The sequence below is a fragment of the Melozone crissalis genome, unplaced genomic scaffold (genome assembly GCF_028551555.1).
Source record: "Melozone crissalis strain CALT ecotype California unplaced genomic scaffold, PUWL_Pcris_2 ptg000013l_1, whole genome shotgun sequence".
Classification (NCBI taxonomy): domain Eukaryota; kingdom Metazoa; phylum Chordata; class Aves; order Passeriformes; family Passerellidae; genus Melozone; species Melozone crissalis.
In genome coordinates, this window is record NW_026535791.1 from 37,978,409 (window position 1) to 38,001,748 (window position 23,340).

A 23,340-nucleotide genomic window follows, 5' to 3' on the forward strand; every position below is an offset into this window, starting at 1 on the left:
TCTAAATGTTTTTCATACTGTTTTTTTTCCTCCCTAGTGAAATGGAAAAACAGAAGAGTACTTTAGTGGATGCACTTTGTCGAAAGGGAAGTGCACTGGCTGACCAACTTCTTCATCTGCAGATCCAAGAAGGGGCTGCTTCCAGTGATGCAGAAGGCAAAGATGAGGATCATGAAAGCTGCTCAGAAGCTTTGACAGAGACATTCTGGGAAACAACAAAATGGACTGATCTTTCTGACAGCAAGGTAAGAGACCAGGGCAGGATTTTTCTTTTGCATGTTGGGTTTTCTGATGGTTTCTTCTGGAATTATGCACTGCCTTTGTGTGCACAACCTTGTACATTCCTCCCTTCTACTTTGCCATGATGTCTCCCCTGTGCATTGTGCTTCCTTTATGACCTTTTTCCTCAGAGATTTTGCCAAGCCTGTCAAATCTGTGGTAAGCCCATCTCTGTTCAAGTGAATGTAGAGGTTAAGGGAAGGGTGTAAGACCAAATTTCCACAAAAAAGCTGCTTCCTTTCTTTATTGAATTGCTTCTTTCTGTACTTTCCAGGGAATATTTTCGATTAACCTCTGCACTCTTGTAGCTGTACACACAGAGGTGTGCAGCACCCCAACCTGTTCAGTCCTGCATGCTGTAGCCTCTTCCACACTATGGACAAGAGAAGTTTTGTGTTTTGCTGTCAGTAATGTCCGTAGAGGTAAAGGAAGAAACCCTTGGAAATAATGACACTTACATATATATTAGCACAGACTTCCCTGTCATTTTAGGGTTCCTGATTCCAAGACCTGAATTTTTATTCTCCTTCATTCAAGGCAGCAATTGCAGAAGGGAAAAAAAATCCATTGTAGGTGATTAATTATGTAGCTTTAATTTAGAGAGGTTATGACTTTGTATTTTTAACTTTTGAGCTATTGATGTTAATTAGTTTCTGAACTTAACTGTCACATTTGGCTGTGTTGTAGTGGAAGATGGAGTGACCAGGGTATTTGTTGATAATTGTGTAAAATTATCAAAGTGCTTCAAATAGTTACCTTCAGAAATTAGAACTCAATAAGAGTAGAAAAAAAACCAAAATAAAGCATTTAACTTCCTTGACAGTTAAATTGACAAGATAAACTTCCTGTAAGAACTTGTGCTTTAGGTGGAGGCCTGGTCAGGAAGGTTGATGGTGCTTACCCTCCTCACTTTAATGTATATGTCCTTGTACACATACATCTTTTCAGCATATTTCCTCTAATCATTAACTGATGATAATATCATGTGGTAGCAGATTTTGTGCTTCAATCATATTGTTTGGCACGTGATTTTCTTGCTGTCTGTTTGTAAGTGCAGTACTTTGCTCCAGCATAGTAACCCCTGGTTTATTTCTGTCTCCTGCTCTTTATTTTGCTAAAGCTGATGGAAATAATTTCAGTGGAAGAATGTCAATATAGACATTTTGTTGAGAGTTTCCCTCTTTGGCTTTTATTTCAAGACAGATAGCATTGCAGAGCTCTGTGCTTTGAGCCTGAAATAAGTAACTCTGATTTGAGTTGTATGGATTAGGAACCTCTCTCTTTGAGTGTCTTATCCATGGATTCGTGAAAGTGTATACTTCAGTTTTGCCTAGAAAATTGATTCTTCTGTATTGTTAAATTGATACTAAAAGATCAAAACTTCTCTCGATTTTCATAGTATTTCATATGGAAATAACTTCCATCCTATTTATGTAGTATATTTGTCTTCTTTTTCCTACTTTTTTGAGTTTTATTACTCAAATTGAAGTCTAAACTGATTGACTGTTATGAGACCTACAGAGCTACTTGTAGGGTGCAAAAACAGTTGGTAAGACAAAAGCCTTTCACACAAGCAAAACGAAACAAGGATTTCATTCATCACTTCCCATGGGCTGACAGGTGTTCAGCCATCTCCAGAAAAGCCAGGCTTCATCGTATGCAGCCATGATTTGGGAAGACAAACACCATTACTGTGAAACTCCCCCCTTTCTCCTTCTTACCTAGCTTTATATGCTGAGTGTGGTGCCACACGGTGTGGGATATCCCTGTGGTCAGTTGGGGTCAGCTGTCCTGGCTGTATCTGCTCCCAACTCCTTGTGCACCACCAGTCTTCCCACTGGTGCAGTGGGATGAAATGCAGAAAAAGTCTGGACTCTGCAAGTGCTGCTCAGCAACAGCTAAAACATTTCTCAGTTATCAACACTGTTTGCAGCACAAATAAAAAAATAAAGCCCCATACCAACTGCTGTGAAGAAAATTAATTAGCCCATCCTAAACCAGCACAGATTGAAAGTGGAGCAGCCAAGTCAGATATAGGGGATAGACCTTGAGTGAATGTCCTTCAAAGGAGAGTTGTCAAGAGACAGCCAGCTTATTCTGAAGCAGTGTGTTGGAGATGAAAATGTGGAGCTCTTCTTTTATGTAGATATGTCTGTGTAATACTGGCACTCAAAAGATGGAACATCTGGGTGAGAAAGGATGGAAATCAGGCATTTAAGTACTGCACTGATCATTCAATTTTTTATATATATATATGACTTAAGATAGAAACATTGCTCTAAATTTGTTTAGTAATAAGTTTCCTATAAAGTTCATGCAGCCGTCAGTAATTAAAAGGCTAAGGAAATTTTTGAAAACCAAGAGAGACCATGCTTTCTTTCAGGTTGTTTCTAAAGTGGAATCAGGAGCATCATCACTTCTCTGTGTGTTTCTTCTCACCTTCTAGTAAATAAAGTATTGTCCCTTGTTTCATCTCTCCTCTGCAGATGTAGCACCTGGGCAGCAAAGGGCATTTGGTAGTTCCTTTGAATTGTCTGTTTGTCACTGAAGTAACCTGCTTGTCACCATACTATAGCAAGTATGTAGGGAAGTAACTTTAATTTTGATAGTAAGTGCATTTGTTCATACTTTCAGCTATTATCTAAAGGTTCATTTTGAACTAAAGACTAAAGAAAATATTTATGTCCCCTATGTACACAAAAGCATTTCAAATAAACTCCAGTTAAGACAACTTTATGCAGCAAGTATTTGATAGATTATGCAAACGTGTTTATGATAGCACTTTAGTTTATTTTCCTAGAACACAGCTTTAAATTTTGTAGGCCAAAATCCTCAATTTTAAACACAACTGCTACAGGAGAGTAGTAGAATGTTGTGTATTTGTTATTGGGAATGACCGATATCTAGAATGTAATGCCCCTCAACCTTTATTAGCCGTGGGAGAAAAGCAAACAGTCACACTTAAAAATAAGTTTAAAAACAAGTAAAAGGCGCATACCTTTCCATCTTATCTTTTAAACATCTTTAACCTGGATTGTTTTTCCTGATACTGTTTGTATTGTCAGATGCAGCGGTCTCTTCCAGCTGATTTTATTCAGTCACTGCCAAAAATGTGTTGCTGGATATTCGATTCCCTTAACTCCCCTTGCTTCCATAAAATGAGTAATTTTTTTAAATTAATGTAGTTTTTATTAATAATAGGGCAGTTAACAGAGCACAGAAAAATCAACAAACTTAGCTAAGAAAGCCTGGTTTATTACTATAGATGTATATGAACCTGAAAAAGCTTGTTTGTTGGGAACTGTAAATATTACAATTTCAGTGTTCCTATAAATGGCTGGAATATATTACCTAGAAATGGTATTGTTTAACCTAGTATTTTAACTATAGGTAAATGTAGGTATATTTTCATCAGCTCTTTAAATGATTAATTAATTGATGATACAAGTCTGTTTCCATAGAGTAACAACATTAGGATATTAGAAAAGTTTCACTAGGCATTTTAGTATTGCTGGATTCAAACATACTTTATTTGAGAGTGTCTTCAGCCCCAAAAATGTCTTCAGAAAGATCATTTCAGGATTTTACTGTCCTAAATACACATCTTTATAGCCAATGGCTGTTAGGAGGTGAACATCCAAACACTTTCATGGATCTGGCTCCTAACACACGTAGTATTCCAGGCCGTTAGCTTGGGGAATAAAGTATCTTAACAGTGATTTTTTTCCCCCAGTATCCTAGAAGTATGCGTTGCCTTTTCTCAATGCCCTTTTATTGTTCTTTGTACAATTTCTGGCCCAAATTGCTTTTGTGCGAAAGCTGGCCTTCATTATATTTATTATATAATTTATTATTCCATTATATAGTTCTGAAGTAATATCAAATACTTTGAAGTCATTACTATTCTTTCATCTAACAGTTTGGTTATGGATACTACAAATAGGTTTATTTGATGGTTTTATTCATTCAGATAGCAGCTGTTTTCTCTATTATATCTTAATAGCACTCTAGTTTACATTTTCCTTACACATATCAAGGAATCCTAACCTTTACTTCTGTGATCTTATAAAGCTTGCAGTATTTTATCTATAAGGCTTAATTTGGCCAATATATGTACAAGTTGTAAAGTATTATTTCTTATCTAACATCTTTTGTTTGTAAACAAATTCTGATTTTAAAGCAACTTATGCATTGTTCATAACTTCTGAAGTACTAATGAATTTTTAGTAGTTTTGCTGAACTTGTATGCAGTTGATTGGGTTTTTTTTTCCCGAACACTAAGACAGAAATGACTGTCTTATGTCAGGAGCTCTTGGAGCATTGCTTTAAACCTTTTGGTTCAGCAAAGAACCTTTTTCTCCTTTAGAAATACCCAACCTTGTATTTGGCCAGAGCAAGGGTATTTCGTAAAATGCTTTGTTTTCTTGCCACAAAAACTCTAGGAAGCCCTGTTACGAAAGAAATGCTGTCAAGTGGCTTTCCTCCTGCCTTTATCACTGATGTTCAATAACCATTCAAAACTTACAGGGTCAGGTAAGAGCTTTCTTCATAGAGCAGTGACATTATTTCTGGTTAGCCTCAGAAATGTTGTATTTGCTGAGAGCTCCAATGCATTTTTCATTTGATTTTTTTGGGTTTTTTTTTTGTTTGTTTGTTTGGTTTTTTTTGTGGGTTTTTTTTTTTTTTTTTTTTTGTGGTTCTATCATCTTTTACAGAAGAGAATTTTTTTTTAAGTTTAGTTTAGCCAACTAAGTCTGCTAATAGATCCACTGAGCAGTTATTCAGAAATGTTTGCTAATGTGTTTTGCTTTAGGAAACTATCCAAAATAATTGGATTGAGAATGCAGCATGCAGATTATTTTTCCAATAGCAATATTTGGAAAATTGTATATGTCAATGGTGCTGTATGCTCATCGTTGCATATATGTGTGTGTGTGTTATAAGCTACAACAGCTTAAGTGAATATTTCAAGACAGCAAAATAAGTATTTGAAGACAGAAGAAGAATGAGCAACTCTTGAATACTTTGGCATAGTATCTTGAAGCTTTAAAATTACACCTTGACTTGCTTGATAATTAAGTTTATTTCTTTTTTATATTTTAACTATTTATTGATCCTGCAAAGACTTGTGCATGTTATTAAGTGGAAGTACTCAGGCTGCTAAAACTAGATAGGTTCTTCACTCCTTGTAAGATTCAGATCTCTGGTTCCTTAGTGTTTATATTCTAGAGACATATTTAATTTTTTTTCTGTAATGCAAAACATGTTTCTTGACATCCTTGAAGGGTTTCTGTTAGCTTTTCTTAATGGGATATTTTATGTGGGAAATCTTCAGCCTTTATTGTGGAGTCAGAGCAAAGGAAAAATGTTGTAGTGAATGAGGGGAAATGAATAGCAAGCTCTAATAAAAGATTCCATGAACACTGCCAACAACAGACACACCATCATATTCACTAACTTTACTGCTATGTCACTCTTCAGTAAAAAATAAAAAATATCTTCTTTACTGTGAGTGTTCCAAAGGGAATATATGAAAGTGTCTTGATTGCTCTAATTCTTAGTGCTGCAACTGGTGAGATGGTTTGAACCCTGTTGCGACACCCTGAATGCTGTCAGTGGTCGGGTGTTAAGAACGTGAAATTATTTTTCATTAGGTCTTACGTAGACACATTCATTTGCTCACATGAACTACTGCATTGGTAAGGACTGTAAGTTGCCTTTTTAGAAATAATATTATCAAGAAGGAGCTTTTTTATCATCTCTTCTTAAAAAGTTACCAATAGTGAGGAGCTGACCTAAAACCTGAGGCTTGTCTTCATACTTATGTGTCTTCATTGCTTGTTTATAATTATTTACATTTCTCTGTCTTTGTCTGTTTATATCATTCACTGTGTACATTCATACTTGTTTCTGCAGTAAGTTTGTGACTACCTAGGAATTAAAATTCTCAATTGGGTTTTTGCTTCTCTGAGTCAAAAATATACCTGCCTGGTTGATGTTTTAATTGTCTTTTTAATATGCCTTACAGTTGCCTGTAGAGAATGAAAATCCAAAGAAGCTAGAAATGTGACAAAAAATTAAAATAGTGACATCTGTGTTACACAAGTTACAAAGTCAAATATGTTTGTGAAGTCAGAAATAGTCTCTAGGAAGTTCATGTTTATGATTACTACTGCGGATCATCTGTTACACTGCAAATATGTCGTGTAAACGTTTTGATTAGAATCACTTCTGCTACCTGAACAGAATTTGATCTCACTTGTTAAACCTCGTAAGATATTAAAATACCTAATTTGCTTTGTTTTTTTTCATTTGTATTGTAGGTTTTGACTTTTGCCTATAAGCATGCATTGGTAAATAAAATGTATGGAAGAGGGCTCAAGTTTGCCACAAAACTGGCAGAAGAAAAGCCAACAAAGGACAACTTAAAAAACTGCATTCAGGTAAGGAGTGTTTGGCCAAGTAATGGGGCTGCGTTCATGCTGCGTAAGCTTTCAGAAGTAAGATACAAGTCTTCTGGAATTGTTTGTACTCTTCTCATTTTAGAAAGCACTAAATGTAATATCTTAACTTTATCCAGGTTTTGTAACTCAGCTTTCATTTGAAACAGTGATTTTTTTTTTTCCTTCCTTGTTCTAGAATAGCTTGTTTGTGAGTAACTGTTGTTTTTAACAGATTTACTTTTTGGAACTTACTTTGGGGCATAAAAGAAGTAGAGACAACTTAGTCCAAGATATCTGCATAAAAATCCCCTTATGTTGCTGTTTTACCACTGGGTGTTTTTTTACTATTATTAATCGTAATTACTGCTTGTAGAACTTAGTGGAGAATTAATGGGAATTTCTAAGATTAAATTCTTGTGCATTATATTGAAAGAATGTGGATCATATAGAAGGGGGAGGAGGAGTCCCCTTTTCAGGACTGAGGAAGTCAAAACTTACCAGATCTCCAATCTGTTGTCTTTCTGATGATAAGTGTTGATATCAGTGCAGTGTTTGTTTAGATTTAGATGTTAAAAAGAGTAAGACTCATTTTTTTTAATGTATGCTTTTTTTCTTCAGCTAATGAAGTTGCTTGGATGGACTCATTGTGCAACTTTCACTGCAAATTGGCTTCCTGTCATGTATCCACCTGATTATTGTGTATTCTAGAGAATCAACAATTGTAAAATTAAATTGATTTTATATGGGACAGGATAGGAAAAGAGAAGTTTGACTTTTTATTCAAACGCATGTTTTCATTACTGAATGCTGATTATTAAATTGTGTGTATTTATCAGTAAGGGCACCTGGGTATGGCTTAATACCTGTTAACCTAACTCCTGTCATCAGGGAGTCTCCTTATTGTGCATCCCATTGCTGGCAATGGATGTGCCAGAACTGCCAACATCAAGGATTTGGAATTAGTTTGGAAGGAATTACTGCATGCATGTTACGTTCTGAATTGTTACTTTGAACTGCAAACCTGTAAAAGTTGTGTATTTTTTATGGTACACTGAATTTTAACATGTTTGATCTTAATTTCAATTGTATGAAGGCCTTAAAGCTACTTCAAGAGTAGCTAAAATCTTACTTATTAGATGAAAATAATGGACACCTGTATTGTTTGCAAGAGTTTACATTTAATGTTTTTGAGAAAAATTCAACCTCTCAAATGGTTACAATGTTTCTCAGAATTGCTGATGCATAGGTACTCTTGTAAATTTTCAAAACTCTTCATTTTGGAGTGATTTCAGGCAAACTCAGAAATCCTGGTGAAGCTGAGTATCAGGACAGGCTGATACATGGATAAAAGTGCCAGACAGTTACATGTTGATCAGATCTTGTAAAGCTATACGTAGATGTTTATTAATGTTAAAAATACAAAACACAGCAGAATAAATGTGCAAAGTTGAAGATCAAAATACCACCATGTTCACTCTGATACTTTAAAAGATTTTTATAATGAATAAAAATACTGAAGCTAAAATTTGTATTGGTTTCTGGATGAATACCTAAATAAAGCTTGCTGAAAGAAAGCAGCTTACAAACAGCAGAGGTTCAGTGCAGCCCAGAAGATCAATGCTTTTTGTTAAAACCTTCTTACTAACACTGTTCCTTCAGTGGAGGGGAATTGGTCAGTTTGAACAGGTCATATTTATCAACCAGAGACAAACTGCTATATCTTTTGCCTTGCTGGGTTTTTTTCTACTTGCAATGCAAAACTTAGATGGAACTGCAACTTTACAACCATAAATGCGCAGATGGTGCAATATAATCTTGGAAAGCATTCCAATTTTTGAGGTGCTGCCACTAAATCAAGATCAGTAGTAGTTTTCTCTTTAATTCTTTCTTACTGTGGCTTTAAGTAGCTTGACATTTGATTCTGGAAATTCTGCTAGAATGGTTGTGTTAAATATATTGCAAACTTTTTCCAAAAATTCATAGTCTGTACTGAATCTGAATTTATTTGCCCATAGTAATACTGTTCCTGGCTTACAAAAGTACACCATTGTTGCTAGCAGGGGGTCCAGAGCTCCATGATGGTACACAACATCAGTTGCCAGTATGAAATCATAATGGTAAGTTGATACAGGGAAGTCTTCATTGAGGCCTTCTCCCCATACCAGTTTTCTCACTTCAGGTTTGTGCATATTCAAGTTCTGTGTATTTCTTGAAATATTATATGAGAGATTTTCAAGAACTTCAGGCAAATCAGTAGCTGTAACATGAGCCCCTAAAGAAAAGATGAGTTCATTAATTCACAGAATCACTAAGGTTGGAAGAGACCTTCAAGATCATCTGTCCAACCATGAACCCAGCACTACCATAATTGCCCCTAAACCATATCCCCAAGTCCCACATCCAGATGCTTTTTGGATACTTCCAGAGACAGTGGCTCCACCACCTCCCTGGCCAACTTATTCTAAGGGTATCTAACCACCCTTTCTGTAAAATAAAAAAAAAAGTTTCTAATATAAAATCTGAACTCCCTGGCACAACTTAGGGCTGTTTCCTCTCACCCTTTCACTTGAGACAGGGCAAAATTCATAGATATGTAGTTGAACATGTATGAAGCTTTATCTACATAACTGGTCCAGCCTCCCCCATAACTAGGGTAATTTAGTTAACAAAACAGTATTTTACAATGATTTTCATTTAAAAAGGCAACAACAACAAAAAAAAACAGTGACAAAGTTTCCTTCGACTGTTGTTTCATTGCCTTAAAGTGACAATGGCAGAACTAGATCATCGTTCACTAGAAATTGAAAAGGAAATACAAATTTACCAACCTAAGATACAGGCCACAATGGAAAGCAAGCCTGTTCCAGCACCAATTTCCAAAACTTTTTTGTCTTTGAGGTTGAATTGTTCTTGATTTGCTTCCAGATACTGAGATAAAGCCAGTGCCTAAAATGGTTAACACATATCCATAAAAGGGTAAGAGCTAAGTTGCACAAAAATTCATTAGATGTTTTTATACAAGGGTGTTGTGTTTTTTTAGTGTAATGACAAACACTGAAGTGTGTAACAAAAATGTAAGATGGGAAGAATTGTGATGTATCCATTTTTTTATTATTAAAAAAAACTAAAGCAGTTTATTTTTAGTTTTAAGTTTATGTGATACTGATTTACTACACAGTTCTACATGAGTCCTCTGACAGCTCAACACAGAATCATAGAATAAGCTGAGTTGGAAGGGACCCACAAGGATAGGCAGTGTTAAGATGTGAACCATACAGTCAGAGCAGCAAAGTTTAACAATATGTAAGTAATGTTCTGGTTTATTATAAATGTTATGCTATACTATCACTATCATACAGTAACTTTAGGCTTCAGCAGAGATTTTTGAAAAAATTTTTTTCTTTGAATTTTTTTAACAAAGAAAATAATGAAAATTGGTTATTTTACAAACTTGACGCTTGTTTATTCATAATAGTGTAACCTTTGAAAAAAACAAAAACAGCACTGTATTAAAATATTAGGCCTTTGTAAAGATTTTGTCAGCAGAATATAAGTGGGCTGTTTATTAACAACATAAACTGATGCCAAAGAAACTGTCTTCCCCCTTTTGCTTCTCTTCTTTAGAATTGTGTTACTGTTTTAACTCTTGTGCTTTTCATAATGCAACACTGTCTACCTGCTCTGGGAAAGCTGACAGCTAATGAATCACCAGTCCAATTTGTGCAAGCTCTCAATTTTCTTGGAGAGTTTTACCATCTGCATTCTGACACTTGATTAATGTGCGAATTGATGATCTGACATTTCAGAATAAGATCCTGTTTCACCCACCCATATGCTCTCTATTGTTTTGAAATTGTCTGCCATTTCTTGTGAGCTTTTTAAATAAATGTGGATCTGAACAATTTTGAAATCCTGATTTTCTTGTCTTTATCAGTTGACTCTCTCTTCCCTCAAAGGCAGTTTTCTTAGTCTGCATAAAATTCTGTTTCTAAGAATAGGAGAGACTGAAGAACTGCTTACAAGTATGATTTTCCATACTGTAATGAAACTGTTCTAGCCTTTTCTTTAAAAGAAGCATATTTAGTAATGTTAACGTCCTTTATTTATTCAATCTCTCACAGTTTTCATTTCCAGCCTCCTTTTAATACTGCTGATTACTTACTTACCAGCAGTGACTGGTTGGAAGCATGGAGGAAGCTGAATGTTTCTTCCTAAGTTCCCTTACTAAATTCTTTTTTCAATCCCTACCTTTGATGTACAAATGCTTTGGTACCATAGTCCTTTTGGCATGAACTGGCAAATTACCCTAAGGCAGAGCTTTCTGCTGAAGGACTTCATTCTGCATAGGGAAACTTCCATTTTCAGAAGTGTCATCTAAGAAAGCTTCCTTAATATTTGTGTGCTGCTGTCCTGGATTGCTCTTGTGTCCCGTGAGCTTTCTGCATGTGGTCTTGTGTACTTACCCCTGGCCATACCACAGCTCCAAAGTGTTCTATGGACTCCTGAATGACAATCTGGTGGCCAACATATGTATAGTGCTCCTTATCAAAGTAGTGTGAAACTCTAGGAACCCAGTTCTGCAGTATTTTAAGAGTTACTGGTGAGCCTGTGAGAGAAAAGTTGAAATTTCATGAGTGTATGTGCAACTTGTTAAAAGGTAAAAAGTATTTTACAAAAACAGGGTGTGAGCACATGGACTAGAAGAGCTCTCAGGACATTGGTCTTGAATCATAGAATTGTTAAGGTTGGGAAAGATCTGGAAGATCATTAAACCCAGGCATTAACCAAACCAGCATTATGTTCATTGCTAAAACCTCCCCAAATGCCACATCTGCAGATCTTTTGAGCACTTCTGTGGGTGGGGATCCCTGAGCAGCGTGTTCTAATGCCTGACCACCCCTTCAGTGAAGACTAGTTGCTGTCCAAAACCAGACAGTCTGGGTGGCCAGGGGCTGAAAGGAGCAATGGCCATTTCCTGCCACTCTAGGTATTCACGTGAGCAATTCAGAGATAGAAATGAGCCTTTTAGGAAAACCTACCAATTCAAATATAAAACTCTACTAATGATAGCTAGAAGACTTTCAGGACCAAGTTAGCTTGTATTTCGGTGTTTGTGCTGAAGATTTCGTTTGTGAGGCCAGCAGCTCTAGAACAGCAAGCTGCTTTTTACATTAGGATCTACATCCTACATTGAAGAACACCTGACTCTTTCTTAGTGGGTGTTTTTTAAGCATCCTCCCACAGAAGGAGGGTTGCACGATGCTTTTTATGTTGGCATACACAATGTAGTTCAGCAAGGCAATGCTACAGTTGTCCTCAAGTGTCTCATCATGGCAAGGAGGCTCATGGCTGAGGTTTTTCAGATCTGTGCTGAGGCTGTTCCATCTGATCTCACTGAAAACAAGGACACTGTTCTGAATGGCTGGAACTTTTGTTGCAAGGATATGCATAGAATTAACTGCAAGGGGAAAATACACTCTGGATTGCAGGGATTTTAACTGATGCCTGCCTGGAATCCTTAGTAGCTGTTGGAGCAGTTTAGCCTGTTAAAATCTGTAATAACATGGCTTCAACAGTGCCAGCCCAATTAATGCATATTATAACCATATCTCTTTTGTAAGAGATTTTAACTGAGAAATAATTCTTAAATGTCTAAATAAAATCAAGAGACCTTTTAAAATATATTTCTTAATTATGGAGATAGAGGGGTATTTCTTGTAGATTTGATCTGATAATATATGCAAGCGTAAGGGGACATGATGGGGGAAATTTGATATCAAACGAAAAGTTGCATGATAATATCTGCTATTTGAAGAGTGACAAAAATCAAAGTATGACATGCTAGCATGCCATAGCAATTGCAGTATTTAAATTGGACTAAACCTCTTTCAGATTCTGCGTCCTCAGAGCTGCAAGTGCAGTTTTCAGAGTCACACTGCTCTTCACATGTTTCTTCTTCCTCGGATTGGCAGTCCATTGTTCTTTGAATTTTGTTGGGAAATGGTGGCTGCTGTGCAGAGATCATGGCAAGAGAGCTGAAACAGAAGGGAAAAAATAATGTTATAAAGTCTTGCAGGCACTCTCTTCATATGAAATATATCTGGAAAAAGACAGTGAGTAGTTTAGGTGGCCTTTAGTGGCCTTTTGGAGTTTTTTTCAGTGATGGATTGAAGAAATGGAATGAGATGGGACATCTCCACTGGGTGATATGAGCTGTTTCTGGGAATGTAGTAATGCTGTCAGAATTTTTCTTCTCTCTCATTTATCATTTTTTATCATTGTGTTTATTTTATCATTTATGCAGAAGCTTAGAATTATGTCACTGAATTGATACCTCCAGTCAGCCTGAAAATTGAGCTACTCTTATAAGTTGGAGCAATAGCTAAGGAAGATAACTGTCTTTTAATGTCTGTGACTTTATCTGTGTAATTTACTATTTTCAAAAATATTTGGGACTTATGATTCCAGAGATAAAACTGTTTCATTTGCTGCAGTCAGTGCTCTTGGTTTTGTCTCCTTGCATAGAATTGCCTTCTTTTCCCTGTCTTTTCCTGCATAACAGCTAACCCAATTACACTGAAATGCAATGAACTGCAGAATACCCAGATGGCAGTCAGGAAATCATTGCCGTGAGAAGATTGAATCCTTAAGGGTTTTGGATAACTCTCTCTGTGCATCCCCAGGGTACAGGGCAGCACCTAATCTAAGAAGGAATTGATTGATACCAGTCAGCATCAATAAAAGCAAGAGCAGAACCTAATACAGATTTGCTTGGAGAGACATAGGTCAGTGAAATGCTTTGCTTGACTAGAGTTTTCTTCAGTAAAGAAATGCATATATCTGTGAGTGTTTGAAAATTAGATGGAGAGATATAGGTTAGATCTATATTAGATACAGAAATAGATATATACACAAACTTATCTATATGTAAAGAGCAAACAGTTCATAACTTCTGGCTTTGGCCAGAGGCTGTACATGTTCACCTTTCCCACATAACATGGTGGCTGGAGTGAGCTGTGTTTTTATCCATGATAAAAATGTTTGTTCACTCTGCTCATTTTTGAGACTGCATATTTGCTCTCTCCAGCCACAGGCACTGCCAAATGTTGTATCATTTGATTGCATCATACTGCAGGAGGCTGTTTGACATATCCTCACTGGAAGGGGTAAATCTCTAGCAGTGGCCAAGATGTTTAGCAATGCCTGCAGGTATTTTTTAAGGAGCTGTGTGACTGCTGACTTATGTGAGTGATTTAATTTGCACATGATATTGACACCATTGCAATTCTACTGATACCTGATATATTCCTTATTCCTGCTCTGTTTATTCCCAAGGACAGGATTTCTGTTCTAATTCCTCTGATACTGCATTTGTTCCATCTTGGCAGTGATTTTGTACTGCAAGAGAAAGGAGTGTTTCAAAGAGCTTTAAATCGATTTCTGCACCTTTTTTTTTTCTTCAGAGGGCCTCCATCTGGCTAGTAACAAGATCTGACTTTCCCCTGTGGTGTGTGATTCGAGGTAAGATAAAGGTAGGTAAGAGACTGAAGTTAATGGTGCAGTCACTGCATTCCCTGACATGAGGGAGTGCATCCATGTTCACTTTCCACATGTCACAGTGTGCCTCCTTCCAACAGCAATGTTTTTTTTCATTTAATAAAAAGTAGGCTTCTGGATGTGAGCAATGTCTCCTTTTCATGCCTTAAGCTAGAATATAATCTGCTCATGTTTTAATGCTTTGGGAAATCTCTGTGAAAAATATTTTCAGACTTCTGCAATTGGGAGGGTACATAATGAAAAGAGAAGAATCTGTCAGAACTGGTGATGGCTACAGCCAGAAGACATTTGGTTGAAGACACAGTTTTCTGAACATTTTATGTTGAAACCTGCAGAGCAATACATTCTCATGTTTGGAGGTTTTGGGGTAAGCGTTTGTTTTGGTGGGGTTTTTTGTAAGGCTCTTGTAGCCTTACAAAAATGATTTGTGCTATTTAAGTGAAAAAAACAATCCTGAAATTAAAAAGCAGGAGAAAACTTTACCTTGTCCAGTACTCTACTATGTATAAAACCAGAAGGCTTGTTTAATAATAAACTGTTAATTTGTCAGTTTGGGTAGAAAGTGATCCTCCTGTATTTTTTTCCTTGCTTAAGCAAGTTCTTATTACAGCAGGCCAAAATTTCAGTTGGCTGTGGGTGGCAGTGAATTCCAGAAAACAGCTTGGAAGCATGCTTGATAAATACAAATTTGTTGATCAGCTATTACGGACCTGCAGCAAATAAAATTCTGTCTCTGATCCTGATATATATGTATACCTTATTTATCACTTATTCAGACTGAGCTCTAACTTGATTAGACATGTTACATTTTCAAAATAAAAATTGTTATGCTTTCCTTCACTTTGTTCTTTGAGTTCCGCTAAAATGTGAGTCTGCTTAAATATTTATAAAGAAACCTTGCTGGTTTTACTAAATTCATTAAAATAATCAGGAGGCCTAAAATCCACACCAGTGGTTACCCTGCTGCTGGTTGTGGTCATTAAGTCCTTAAGTTGCCTGAGCTCCTAAGTGGTGATTTGGGGGGATAAACACTATGCACTCTATGTTTGTATGTCACCTGACACACTGGGCTCTGGTTTTTGGCTGGAGCTCCTGGTTGCTATACTAATATCTTGTAGAGGTGTAGCTTTTGCTAAACAGAAAGGGGTTTATAACTGTGTATATATGTGTATATATATATATGCATGTTCATTCTACTGCCATAATTATTCAATTACATATTTCATAGGAGTTAAAAGTAAGTCTTTTTTTAGCTGCAAACTGCAGGACAGTTTTAGTCTTATAAATTCAAGAATTCAAGTATATTAGTGTCAAGGCCTTAATAATGCACAGGTTTATTTGCCATTTTAAATGACAAACTGCTGAAGGCTACAGGCACAAGTGAATATTGAGAGGCTGTTTGCAAATAAGCAGTTTGCATTATTGCATTCTCTATGCAATATATGTTTGTTTTGCTGCTGTGCTCATAAAATTACAAAAAGCAGCGTTTGTCACTATTTTGACATTTTTCTGATCCATATTTTACTAAAAAATATATATCTCTAAAATAATTTTGGTTTGATAATGTTGCAAGAAAAATCTGTTCTCTTAGAAAATGTTGGCTCTTTCTAAATGTTAGCAGCCAGTTCTTTTCCAAATTAGTCTTGTTGGGAAATTATTATCTAATTCTTTCAGAGTTTTTAAACCAGTATTGACTTCATTAATAGTCTTAAGCTGTTGTGAACACAACTTAGAAAATCACATTTGATTTCTTCAGAACCTAAGGAAGAAAGAAGAATTCACAGAACTGTATCTATTTGACAATATTACATAAAATTAACAAGGTAACACTTAGAGGGAAATTGTAAGATGATGATAAACCTTAAGGTAACAGACCCTTATAAGAATAAACTTTGTGTCTCTTAAGCTGCTGAAATCAATTTCTTGGAAAGAGCTTTTAATATCCAGTTACGTGGCCAAAAAACAGTAGGTTACTGAGCAGTGCTATGTCACTGGGTCTTCAGCTGTAAACACAACTCTGCTGAAATGTGTTTCATCTCAGCACAGAGTTGCTCAGTGTAGTCTGTGTTAGTTTAAATATTTGGGCAAAAGCCAATTTCATTTGCTCACATGTGCAGTCTGTTCTTTGCAAGTGCAGTCTGTTCTTTGCAAGATTGGGTTTAATCATACTTGTACCATACATTAACGTCTGCTTTAGAGCTCATGCAATTTTCTCATGTTACCATGAACTAAATTTAAAAAAATAAACACCAACTGCACAAATGCTAGGAAAAAAAGGAAATGTCAATGTTAGGAACATCACTATTGTAAATTTATGTGATATTTGAATTTACAAGGTAAACGCACCCAAATACTGCAGTGACCGTCACTCCGCACGAAACAGAGAGCTGGAATTGTGTTGGCTCACAGAGCTGACCTGAAATACAAAAATTCAGACAAAGGTATTTCTGTTGTTAGTTAGCAGGGAGCACAAAGGCACATCAGACGAGGTTAGCCGGGCAGCTGTGTGGGTACCTGATGTGATAGAGGGCACGGGAAGTTTCCTGTGGGTGGATGCACACTCCAGAGGTATTTTATACAGGCGTGCACCTGAAAAGAATAACTTTCCCTTCCAGCCAGTCGGATTGCAGGTTATTTAGAGTAACGTTACCAGGCAGCGCTCGAAGAACTTACACTTACCACGTTACATTTAAGACTTCCACATGTGCAGTACAAAATCAAAAACCCTCTTAGACTTTGAAGTCCCAAGCGTACAAACCTTTCTCAGCTCCTCCAGACTCTTGTTCTGTTTTTGCAGATGACGCCGTTCCCTGTGTTCGCCTTACGTCAGCGGAGCTGAGCCAAGCCAGCAACTTACTGTGGGCAAACTAGTGCATAAATAATGAGTGTGGCAACTTGGCAGCAGCCCAAGCACAGGGAAAAGTTCATGAAGCTCACACTACCAGGAAAAGGTCAGGTCTTCCTTGTCCTGCTGAGCGTCTGGCTGGGGGAGCTCTGGGTGCCCTCCCTGCCCTGAGTCACAGACAGTGTGGGGAAGTCTCAGTCCTAAGAAAAAAACTTTCTGATCATCACTGCAGGTCATAACCATAGGAAATATTGTATGGACTGAAAGAGGATGAAAAATTAAAATAATGAAAATCCCACTTTTATCAGAAGATCTTCCACTGATTATTTTAAAACAGATGGATGTCATAGATGTTGAAGATGAACCAGATGTGTATTCCTTACACATATCAAAAATTGGAGAGGTTTATATGCATTTATTCCTTTGCTGCCTTTCTGCCCTCCCTTCTCCTTCTTTGCAAAGACTCTGCCAAAAGAAATTCAATCCCATTAGAGGACAGAAAAATTTTAAAGCTACTTTGAAAATCATAAAGCTAGAAAATAACCCCTGGCTAATTAATGAATAGATGAAGGCTGGCAAAAGAAATGGGGGAGGCAGAGGAAATGTAGATTTTTAACTCAATTTATAGGCATTTTCATTTTGGGGTAAAAAGCTTTCGAATTTAGGTAATGCTCTCCTGAAAAGTGGCAAAGTTAAAAAAATTACCCTTTTGTGTCACGGCAGCTGTTTCATGTGTGTGCTGCTGCGTGTCTCTAGGAGTCACACCAAAGACAGGAAACACTTGTCTCCACATTAAAATGCTCACCAGCTTCTTTCCTCTGAAATGTGATAGTTAAAAGATACTTTTAAATTTATACTTGGAAACTAGTATTATGATATTAACTGTATTAAGTTGATATTGTAAGCTTTGCATTCCACAGACCTGCCTGACTTTACAAGCAGTGCAAATGAGTGGTCCTGAGGCAGGTGAGTAGCTGTTATTGGAAATGACGATAGGCTGCTGCTGGAATGACTGCCATGGCTTTTTTAAGATGTGGTCCTTTTAGCAGGCATGTTCCTGCTGTCATATTTATTGTATTTGTCACCAGGGTGAACGCAGCTCAGACTGGTGCTGCTGTCAGAGCTCTGTCCTAAGCTTTGGAATGGGACTGATGGTGGATATAAACAGTTTATTTGTTAAATGAAAGCAGAGAATTGGCTTACTCTGTAATGTGTCTCTTGTAGCAAGGGTGGAAACTGTAGGGACAGTGTTACCATTTATTTATGAATCATGCAAGCATGGCTTAATTTCTTGTTTACAACTCGTGGAGGAATCAACACTGATACTCTGAAATGTAGCTTTTGTTGACATATATTTACTATATACTTTCTATAAATACTTCTTATTCCACACTCAATCTCCAAGTATTTCTTGTTTAACATTGAAAATGACTGTTGTCTGAAGGGAATTAAAACTTCTCCAGACTTTTGTGAATGGGCAGGCTTCCCCATGGAATTAAAACTTCTCCAGACTTTTGTGAATGGGCAGGCTGAGGGCAATACAGCACCTAGTTCTACATGTAAAAGGGCATTTTTCAGTTATCAATTCAACATCCAGTTCCACAAAGCTCTGAATTATTTGGTTGGCTTTTCTGTTTCTCTAAACACTTGTGGGAATTTTGCCATCTAGACCATTGGTGGAAGACAAAATGCAGCAGGCTGCCAAAAGTGATGAAGTAAAGCAAACTTCAAATATTTTTAGAATGTATGTATTTTAATGTGAACTGTGTAGCTTGCATAGGTTTAGGGGCATGTTAGGTCTGGTAATGTGAAACCTAATTAGTAGTATGGGTCTTTATCCCATTTAGTGCTCTTAAACTATCAGGTAAGCTGGGAGGAGTATTTTTCCTGACTGTGTCACTGAACTCAACAGTAGCATTCTCTTCCTTGTACAGACAGAGTAAAACTATATTCCTATTACTGGATTATAGAGTACAGTGTTTCAATTTTAAAACAAATTAAAATGTTCCTCTGCTGTTAATAGTACCAATTACAGCATAAAAGTTATGCAGAACTATCAAAACTTTAAAAGGTTGTGATAAACAGGAATGAAAATGTTACAGTCATTAAACTCATCAGGAGCAAAAAGCCTGCCAGATTTGTGCCAAAGGACAGCAGAGTTAAACCAGAAAAGTTAAATTATATTCTTGTCAATTAAACCAGTAACCACAGATGAACAGGACAAGATGGCAATTACTCAGAACTCCACAGTGGTATTACCAGCTCCAGACCAAAGTGTGGTGCCTGTATCTAAAAGTAGGCTTGATAGCCAAGCAAAGGAAATTGTACAAATGTGAGTTGTATTTCTAAAGGAATCTTGGAGGCATTTAGGGAACAGTGGGGCAAGTCTGACAGTGCTGGTTAAACTGAGAGGAACAGCAGTGCTGGTGATAAATAAGATGTGCTGTAAAGAAGGTTTTGTGTGTTCTTTGGTAGCGTCTACAAGCATGTCATGAATTGTCCTCCAGTTTACAGTGTACAGGGTTTTCCACAAGATTTTCATAGGTCACTCACTAAAGATCCCTACAGAAATTGAGTTTTGTTGGGATAAGGGGTTTTATATTTTGTTTTAATAATTTAACAGTAAGGGGACCATAAATGGTTTTCAATGACCCAGAAGAACCAGTGCTGCTGAGAGTATTCCTAAAATGTAGTGAAAATAATGTGATGACAATGTAGAATTATTCAAGACAGTGAAAAGAAAAATAAGCTGCAGAGTTCCAGAAGGATCTCTGGCATGTTATGAGAGGTGATAATGTGATAAATGAAATTCAGTGCTGACAAGTACCACATAATACACAGTCTCTAACATGGTAGCACCTAGGAAAGAGATCTTCATGGAGCCAGAGACAGCAATATACCATAGCTATATATCTGCAAAACCACATCACTAACCAAAACCACAAAGGGATTGTTGCATTTTTATAAGGAAATGGAAAAAATCCAACCAAACAAAAACTGGAAAATGAACATTGTTTTTTTCCACGACAGGAATTCAAATATTATCTCATCTTTTCAGTGTGTGCCTCAAATCTTTGATTAAAACTTTCATGGTCTTGATTGAAACTTTCATGGCTCCTGCAGGATTTGCTGGAGGACCGGGGTGACCTGATGAATGACTGATGAAAAATGGCAGAGTCACACTTCTACGGCAGATTCTCCTCATTCTTATTGCTGGGGACATCTGTCAGCAGCCAGCTAAATGTCTACAGCATGGTCTTGGCATAGTCCACTGAAGTATAAGCAACTGCAAGGTGAATTTGTTCTTGGCTGAGATCTCTGACAGGGAAACACCAGTGAAATATCTTACAGGAATTAAGGAATGTTTCTCTAGGAAGATGACATGGCCAACAGCTCAGCTGAGGTGCCTTTACACAAAAGCAGACAGGAGGAGTTGGAAGCCACTGTGCTGCTGGAAATCTATCACCTAGCTGCCACTACTGAAACATGGTGAGATGAATCCCATGACTGGAATGCGACTGTCAATGACTGTTAGGAAGGGACAGGGGAGAAAGGAGAGGTGGTGCGGCTGCCCTCTACACCAAGACCTGGATTGAGTGTGGAGAATTGTTTTTTAAGAACAGCCAGCACAGCTCTGCCAAGGGCAAGTCCTGCCTGATCAACCCAGTGGCCTTCTATGATGGAGTGACTACATCAGTGGACAAAGGAAGGGCTACAGATGTTATTTATCTGGACTATGGTAAAGCCTCTGACAGGATCCCCAACTTTTTTGAATTGGAAAGAGATGGATTTGATGGGTGAACTGTTCTGTGGCTAAGGAATTGGTTGGATGGTCACATCCACAGGGTAATGGTCAATGGCTGGATGGACGTTGGTGACAGGTGGAATCCCTCAGAGGTCCATGTTGGGACCAGTGTTATTTAATATCTTCTTAATGACATAGACAAAGGAACTGAGTGCACCCTAGCAAATTTGCTGATGTCACCAAGCTGAGTGGTGCAGTTGACACAACTGAAGGATGCGATGCCAATCAGAGGGACATGGACAAGCTCGAGAAGTAAGCCCATGGGAATATCCTGAGATTTAACAAAACCAAGTGAAAGATGTCACAACTGGCTTGGGCAATCCTGGAGGCCAATACATGCTGGGAGACAGACCAATCCCCATCCATGGAAACATTCAAGGTCAGGTTGGACCTTGAGCTCTTAGCAACATGATCTAGTTCAAGATGTCCCTGCTCATCGCAGGAGAGATCGCACTGGATGACCTTTAAAGATCCTTTTCAACTCAAAGCATGATCTTCAGCATTTGGCTTTTTTTTTCCAATTCATTATGGCTGCGGAATGAATTCTCAGCTTAAGGTCACTAATACTCAAAGTTAAGTCTGGTGGCCTTCCTGAATAAGGGCAGTGAAAGGTGTAGGATAACACTGAATATGAACCTCAAACCAAACACACCGTTTTCATTATTTTTAGAATAACAAATAAATACACTCTCCTTGGTAGATGTCATGTTCTGCTTGCCTGGCTCAGGGATGGTGACTCAACCACTTCACTGAGCAGCCTGTTTCAGTGCTTGAAAATATTTTATTTTTTTCTTTAGTTGATTCAGTGTTTCATGTTAATCAGGCTTAACCTTATTTGCACATACAATGAGATGGCACACATCTCAAAGAAGGGAGCAAAGCTCAGTGTTGCTAGATAAGAAACCTGGAAAAAATTGCCCAGAGAAATTCTGGATGCCCCACTGCTGGAGGTGTTCAAGGCCAGGTTGGATGGGGCTCTGAGCAATGTGGTCTAGTGAAAGCTGTCCCTGCCCAAGGCAGTGGGGTTGGAACTAGATGCTCTTTGTGTCCCTTCTAACCCAAGCCACTCTGAGATTCCAAGTAATAATTTTAAATTGTGCTGACATGTAGGGGATCTTTATGTTCAGGAGCATGAAGGAGTGAAGAAATGCTGCAAGATTTATGCTGAGAAGAGGGGCACCCACCTTGTCATCAGTTCCTGGCTTCTGTCAGCTGTGTATAGTGCATTTAATGCCTGCTCTGTCCTTCCCTGGCAGTGCAAGCACTACAGCTCATTATCAAAGCTGTTGGGGAAACCAGTGCTGCATCACTTGGACCTATCACAAAAACCAAGATGGTGAGGAATGGGACTCTAAAATGAATGTTTATTTCCATAATCTAACCTTCCTCTGTAATTTAGGCTGCTCTGGATTAGCCTGAAGAGCCTCATTCACGTGATGATAGGTGTGTTCTGTACCTTCTGTGTCCATCTATGTTGTCTGTTGAACCAAGATGTCTTCCTGTCTTGCAAGAAAAACAAGGGGACAGGTGAGTCAAAATATTTTTGTGGGCTGAGTAGGACCTTCCTTCACTTTTCTTATGTGAAGAGTCCTAGAGTATTATTTAAGCACACACTGTAATACCAGAATTAACAGGTTGTTTGGGTTTTTTTTAACTAGTAATTTCCTTGTTGAGTTTTTTGCCCAGCTTCTCTAAGTGTCTCTTGTCATGGTAAAGACCATTTAGATGCCATGCACTTGCATGAAGAGATTGGCTAGAGAGGTACAACTACAAAGAGAAGGCAGGGAAGGAAGAGAGGCACAACCTCTGGCACTGCTGGATGTGGAAAGTGCCTTTGACTACATGAAATCATGGGCAAATCAGATCCTTTGCCTTCATTTTCATATCTTGACAGCAGAGGCAATATAAATCATCCATGGATTTCTTTTTTTTTTTTTTTGACACTGATTAATTCCTGTTTAATTATAAAGTCACACACTTCTGTTTGCCTCAGCAATGAGTTTTGAGGATATATTCAAGCCTTCTGTAGTTAATTTTTCAAAATCTGAAGTTCTTTGCCTTATTGTTTTAGTTTGAATTTCATCATTAATCTCAGTTCTTCTCTGTTTTAAATAAGGACAAATTTTTCTCTTTGGTGCCACCTCTTTCTCATCTGCTTATTCATCCCACCTGTTTGGAGAGCTGCTGCTCCCTGCAGAGAGGTCACTAAAGCTGAACTTTCATCTGAACTCTCTCAAAGCTCTTCACGGAGGAGCCCCCTGCCTTGCCATGGGGTGTTGTCTTACCTCCTGTGGTCCCTCTACCATTTCTCTGCCAGTTGTTTGGAGAAGGACTCAATGCCATCTGCTATTTTTTCCTAATGGCAAGCAAAGATCTTGAACTAATTCCATGTGGCTTTTTATAGAGCTAAG

At 37.6% G+C, this 23,340-nt stretch overlaps 2 protein-coding genes across 3 annotated transcripts in view; one reads left to right on the top strand and one right to left on the bottom strand.

Annotated features, from left to right (window-relative positions):
• The window catches only part of TPP2 (tripeptidyl peptidase 2), a 49,293-nt gene extending 41,846 nt beyond the window's left edge, over positions 1–7,447 (top strand). For both annotated transcript variants that reach the window (XM_054271652.1, XM_054271653.1), the window contains 3 exons: positions 38–245; positions 6,603–6,722; positions 7,341–7,447. In XM_054271652.1, the coding sequence (XP_054127627.1) occupies positions 38–245; positions 6,603–6,722; positions 7,341–7,430 (418 nt within the window). In that variant the 3' untranslated portion in view covers positions 7,431–7,447. The remainder of the gene's footprint in view (positions 1–37; positions 246–6,602; positions 6,723–7,340) is intronic.
• Positions 7,448–8,591: 1,144 nt separating this feature from the next.
• Positions 8,592–16,751, bottom strand: METTL21C (methyltransferase 21C, AARS1 lysine). Its single transcript, XM_054271654.1, has 5 exons — positions 16,626–16,751; positions 12,606–12,757; positions 11,186–11,328; positions 9,551–9,668; positions 8,592–8,994 (listed from the first exon to the last, which is right to left on the bottom strand). Exons 2-5 carry the CDS (start codon positions 12,745–12,747, stop codon positions 8,600–8,602), a joined length of 798 nt encoding a protein of 265 aa, XP_054127629.1. The 5' UTR covers positions 12,748–12,757; positions 16,626–16,751; the 3' UTR covers positions 8,592–8,599.
• Between the last annotated feature and the right edge of the window lie 6,589 nt (positions 16,752–23,340).

Excerpts from the sequence above, each read along its gene's own strand:
- METTL21C (XM_054271654.1), bottom strand. The coding sequence starts at position 12,747 with ATGATCTCTGCACAGCAGCCACCATTTCCCAACAAAATTCAAAGAACA. Across the intron at positions 11,329-12,605 it reads GGACGCAGAATCTGAAAGAG|GCTCACCAGTAACTCTTAAA; the intron begins GTTTAGTCCAAT and ends TTTCTCTCACAG. Across the intron at positions 9,669-11,185 it reads GAGCTGTGGTATGGCCAGGG|GCACTGGCTTTATCTCAGTA; the intron begins GTAAGTACACAA and ends TAACCATTTTAG.